Below are 5,296 nucleotides of genomic sequence, written 5' to 3'. Positions count from 1 at the left end.
CGGTATTTATTACAGAGCATATTTGCAAAAAAAAAAAAAAAATCGAAAAAAAGTATTTTATGACAACCATATTATTTTCAGGATTTACTGGTCTTCATTCTTACTTAATCCAAACACAAACTAGCTCACAACTTTACAATTTTAAAGGTCATCTTTTCGTAAAATCAAGGGATTGCTCACCCTTCTCTCCGCTCAAACAGCGACAATGCCCTACATTGAAAAGGGATTTGGCAGTTTTCTGAGACAATATTGATGCTATTAAAAAAGATCAAGGAGGAACGATTCGAGATTAGAAGATCAAATCCTACAAACAGTCCTTCAAAGGACCCCCCCTTAGCGCTATGACCCCAGTTATTGAAGATTGTGTTAGGTTTTCTAGTCACACCTATCGCATTCCGCGTGAAAAAAAAATAACCAATTAGCATATACAGAAAAAAACAATGTTTTCTTTCCAAGTTCAGTATTAAGCGTTTTTTGTGTCCTCATTTAACTTCTACTTTTTCTTATTTTTCTTTTTAAGGATTTAAATCCGTGGAGGTGATTATGTTAAATAGGAACAAAAAGATTCCATGGACGAAATAAATCTAGTCAAATCGCATCATTCCCCTTTCTGCATTCTGATTTTATTTGGAAGTACAATTGTCCATAAAGAAATAATTCTGAGTTGCAAAAATGGACATTTTCCATACATAAAATGGACTTTTTTCGAACCTAACGTACCCCACCCGTGCTACAAGAATAAATGATATTTCTATGAAGCTGACAGTACTTATACGAGTACTGTCTCTACAGCCCCCTTTAGAATGGACGGCGTCCTTTCTGTGTCCCATACCACTGCCCCGTTTGGAAGTGAAAAAAAAAAACAATAATACTTCACGTGCCGACAACTGGTCGATCATTTCAAGAATTCATTCTGCAACCACAGCGATGCTTGTGTCTCCTTTCTTCGGCCCACAGCGATGCCAGTTTTCATGGTGGCACAAAGGATGCAGAAAGGACGCCGTCCAGTGTAAGGGGGGCTTAACAGGTTCACTTGTTCAAAGGGGGAATGATATTCTGCTGACAGCCAATGTCTTCTAGATATTTCATCTGTTTGTCCTGACTGCTGAACACCCCTCCGTAGTCGCAAAAACCGGCCAAGTTCAACTGGAGTTTATCACCCTTGATGGATATAGTTCCTAGGAAAAAATGAAACGAGATTGCTTTCATTATGCTTTTTTTTTTATCATACGTTTTCGTTTTTCTTCTTTTTTAAAAATATTTTCCTTTCTTTTTTCTTTCTTTTTATTTTGAAAAAAAAAACATATTGAAACTTATTTGTAAGTTTTGTTTGGGTTTTGTGAGTGCGTGAGAAATGTCCGCGTGTCTGTATGTGCGCATGCGCGTCGTGGGTGAGAGAGAGCGGGAGCGAGAACGATAGCACGAAAAAAGAGCAGTAGTACACGGAAGATAGGTTTAAAAATAGAAACCGTCATAGAAGAGAGCAAGGAGGAAAAAACATAAGAAAACAGAGCAAGGGTCGAGAGAGTGAGTTTTTTTTTCAACGTACCTCTCAACAAGTATTCGACATCTGTCCCCAATTCAAAGTCGCAGGACATACCGGTCACTGGGCTAACTATCCGCACAAACTGTTCAGTAGGAAACTGTGGGGATGCCTGGAAAATGAAAAAAAAGTGAACCAAAGTTTTCTTTTTCTCCCTCTATAACGGGAAGGTGACATCGTTTCAGGATTAAAGAGGTTTGAAATAGGAAATTTCAAGCACATGTCCTTAATACAAGACCAGGTATAATCATGGAAACCTGGTATAGACTGTGTAACTTGGTTGTAGAGTGTACCGGCTACACTGTATAAAATTACCCTCTAGCAGAGTGGCAGATTATATAGGGGAAAATGGGAAAAGATAGTAAAATGTCCGTCTATTTATCTAAAGACATCTGTGAATATTCTGTGAAAAGTCAATCTGTGGCCCTGGTAGAGGGTAGTATAAACTAACATTTTGCCCTAATAGAAAACCAACCTTTGTGATAACGAGAAAATTGTTTTAATTTCCAGGAAAATAACACCTTTGACTTAATTTTAAAAATGGTATAAAGCTGAAAAGAAAAAGAACAAAAAAGAACATCTATTACTGTACCTTGTACACTTTGTGAACGTGGACGTCGTATTCCAAGTAGGATCCGGGCGCCGGAAGACGGAACGACACCTCATCATCCGCGCCGGAGAACTCTGTATACTTCACGTGTTCTTTGGAGTTTACTACATAACCTTTGATAACTGGAAATAAATAGATTTAAGCAATCTTATTCAATTTTGTCATGGACCTAATAAATCTCTCATTAGGTCCATGATTTTGTTGACCATCTTTCTAAATCGTGGGTTGTTTTGTGACTTGTTAGTTCTTATTTATTGCGGGCGAATAAAAAAAAAAAAGTAAAATAAGCACGGAACTGTTAACAAACAAGAAATTTAAATGTACACAAGAAGAAAGTATTTCAAAATTTAAAACCTACAACCATGACTAAAATTTGCGAAATCTCTTCGTGACCATGTATTTTTAACGTCATCACGTTTTAATGCCATCTTTACAACAGAAAGGTTATAGTAAAAGATACAAGTTACAGTTAGATAGTAGTGGAAGGCAAACATGGGCGAGTAACATCAAGCATCTTTTATATTCATATGGATTTGGAGTAGTATGGGAAAACCAAGGATGTGGAATTGTGGAACTTTTTACAAAACAGTTTAGACAACGATTAATGGATATAAGCAGGCAGAATTGGTATTCCTCAGTACGCGAATCAGGCAAGCTAAGGATATTTGGTATTTGAGGAATACTTATCTTTTGTGTCCATAGCAGAGCATAGAAGGGCCTATTGCAAGTTCAGAATATCAAACCACAATTTACAGGTTGAGAAGGGTCGGTATGCTAGTGTAGATGAGGAAAATAGAGTATGTGCTGCATGCCTTTCTGATGGCATAACAATTATCGAGAATGAGGAACACGTGTTAATGTCATGTAGTTTATATAACGGTCTGAGGGAACGCTATATTCCCGAGATTACAACATTGTCACTAGCGACTGCTATGTCATCACATAATGTTGACTTTATAAAAAGACATGCGGCCTTCATATATCATGCTGAGAAATTAAGAGATGTTTTTTTTTTTTAGATAAGTGATTTGTGTCGTTTATGATATATATTCCAGTGTAGTCAACTCAGTATTATTGTAAATAGAACTCAATCGATGTACTCTTGGCCTTTAGGCCTGAAATACAGTGAAATAAACAGTAAAAGCTGCAATCAACTCACCAAAGTCGTAATTTCCTTTGCAATACCTGTCCCCGTTTGGTCCGTACGGAGAAATCGGTTTCCCTGGTACGGGAGGATAATCTACCCAACAACTGCAAGCTGATGTAGCACTCACAAGTGCACTCGCGACGATGAAAAACACAAAGTACATTACTTGACACTGTGATTATTCGTCTGAGAATGTTAAATATAATAAAAATTAATCCACAGTTTCGACTGTCAGCCAGATAATTCAACAGTTAACAGTTTCTCTTCTAGTTGTCCACAAAATGTGTGAGCAGCGCATAGGGTCGCAACCTCTGGGGAAATTCTACGAGCGTTTGCCAGAGGGCGAAAAGCTTGAACCTTATATACGGCGCGTGAGCAGTGCTCACGGCTTTGGTTTGCGGACTTGTCGACTTTCCGTCATACGTCAGAGGAAAGAGATGTGGACGCTTTTGTGAGCACATTTCCAACGCCAAATTAAAAATTCCAGTTATCGGTAACCTCATAATTACGATATCATCAATGGTTTAGAAAATTGGCTGCTCACTCTTTTTATATAATCATGTCTGTTCATATGTTTCATGTTTAGCCGTCAGAGGCCAGGGTGACACAATTAATCGTTTGATTAATTATCATATGACGTCACATACGGGGCTGTTATTACATAATAACATTCCGTTGTCTTTGACCGTTACCAAATGAGAAAATTGTAAATCTAATTATAGTTGTGAAACTGGTGTCATTTATGACATTTCCTTTCCGGGGTTTCTGTGCAGTGGATATTATTTTCCAATCCTGATCCGGGTCATTATTTCTAAATTACTTCCACGCTAGATTAAGATATTATATCATTATAGAATTATCTATCATCATCTCGGTTGATAAGCCCTTGGTTCCTTAATTGAGTAAGGTTGAGTCAGAATTATTCTTTCATGTTTTGCTAAAAACAACAAATTAACAGATCTTGCAAAGGTATTACCTTCTAGAGAATTTTTTGTTATTTTATTATTATTATTATTATTATTTGTATTTTTAGGTCTTATTCTAAAATGGCTCAGTGCCTGACAAATTTATGCTTTTAAAATAGACAATATCATTGATTTATAATTCAATCCCCCACGATGAATGCACATGAACGATTTGGTACATTGGCGAATAATTAAAAGCGTTATTATAAAATCTAAACATGTACAGCGTCTGATAAAAGATGTCGTGGTCTCTGAATCCCTTCCTGTGCCTTGTTAATCTAGGACAAAATCTAACACTGGCAACTATTAATGTTATGTTTTATCTGACTGAATTATATATCATTGTTTTACATTTTCAGCCATTGCCAATTTCAGTAATTTCATGCAACATGTAACCCATTTGTATTATACACGGTATCATTAGAAAGTGCATTGAAGAGGGGGGGGGGTGGCACATTTTAACTCTGCTTGACGATTATTCTTAAAGGTATAAGTAATTTTATTTATAAGACGAAGAAAATTCCTTGTTTGTCATTACCCAAGCACTTATACCCCCTTTACACTGGACGGCGTCCTTTCTGCGTCCTTTCTGCGACCATGAAATTTGACATCGCTGTGGTCTTAATAAGGAGGCACAAGCATTGATTTTGTATCAGAATGAATGCTCAATGATCGGCCAGTTGTCAGCACGTAAAGTATTATAATTTTTTAACTCTCAAATAGGGCCGTACTGCTGGACGCAGAAAGGACGCCGTCCAGTGTAAAGGGGGCTTTAACTACGGGAGTGTATTTCACCAAATGCTGGAGACAGATTACCTTACAAAAGATCTGTTATAGTGAGGAATGACGACAACAGTCTGGAGCTTTCAAACGTTTATTCACCGACTCTCTCTTTCACACAATTTCACCATTATTTACACTCTTAATTTCCATGCTCATGTTACAAAAAGCTATTCAATATTTCCTTATTAATTACTTTCAGAGAGACTTGTTTTCAATTGAAAATATATAAAATATTATTCGAATTACTC

At 36.9% G+C, this 5,296-nt stretch overlaps 1 protein-coding gene across 1 annotated transcript; it reads right to left on the bottom strand.

Moving 5' to 3' along the window:
* Positions 1–332: 332 nt before the first annotated feature.
* Positions 333–3,633, bottom strand: LOC106181546 (uncharacterized). Its single transcript, XM_013565962.2, has 4 exons — positions 3,313–3,633; positions 2,136–2,275; positions 1,550–1,655; positions 333–1,178 (listed from the first exon to the last, which is right to left on the bottom strand). The coding sequence occupies exons 1-4, from the start codon at positions 3,461–3,463 to the stop codon at positions 1,030–1,032; spliced, it is 546 nt and encodes a 181-aa protein (XP_013421416.2). The 5' UTR covers positions 3,464–3,633; the 3' UTR covers positions 333–1,029.
* Positions 3,634–5,296: the final 1,663 nt, after the last annotated feature.

The sequence above is a fragment of the Lingula anatina genome, chromosome 8 (assembly GCF_051362555.1).
Source record: "Lingula anatina isolate TDL-2025a chromosome 8, LinAna3.0, whole genome shotgun sequence".
NCBI classification, from domain to species: domain Eukaryota; kingdom Metazoa; phylum Brachiopoda; class Lingulata; order Lingulida; family Lingulidae; genus Lingula; species Lingula anatina.
This window is presented reverse-complemented; position numbering and strand designations above follow the sequence as displayed.

Coding starts and splice junctions, on each gene's coding strand:
- LOC106181546 (XM_013565962.2), bottom strand. CDS start 3,463: ATGTACTTTGTGTTTTTCATCGTCGCGAGTGCACTTGTGAGTGCTACA. Junction 1,656..2,135: donor ACGTTCACAAAGTGTACAAG/GTACAGTAATAG, acceptor TTCATTTTCCAG/GCATCCCCACAGTTTCCTAC. Junction 1,179..1,549: donor TGTCGAATACTTGTTGAGAG/GTACGTTGAAAA, acceptor ATTTTTTCCTAG/GAACTATATCCATCAAGGGT.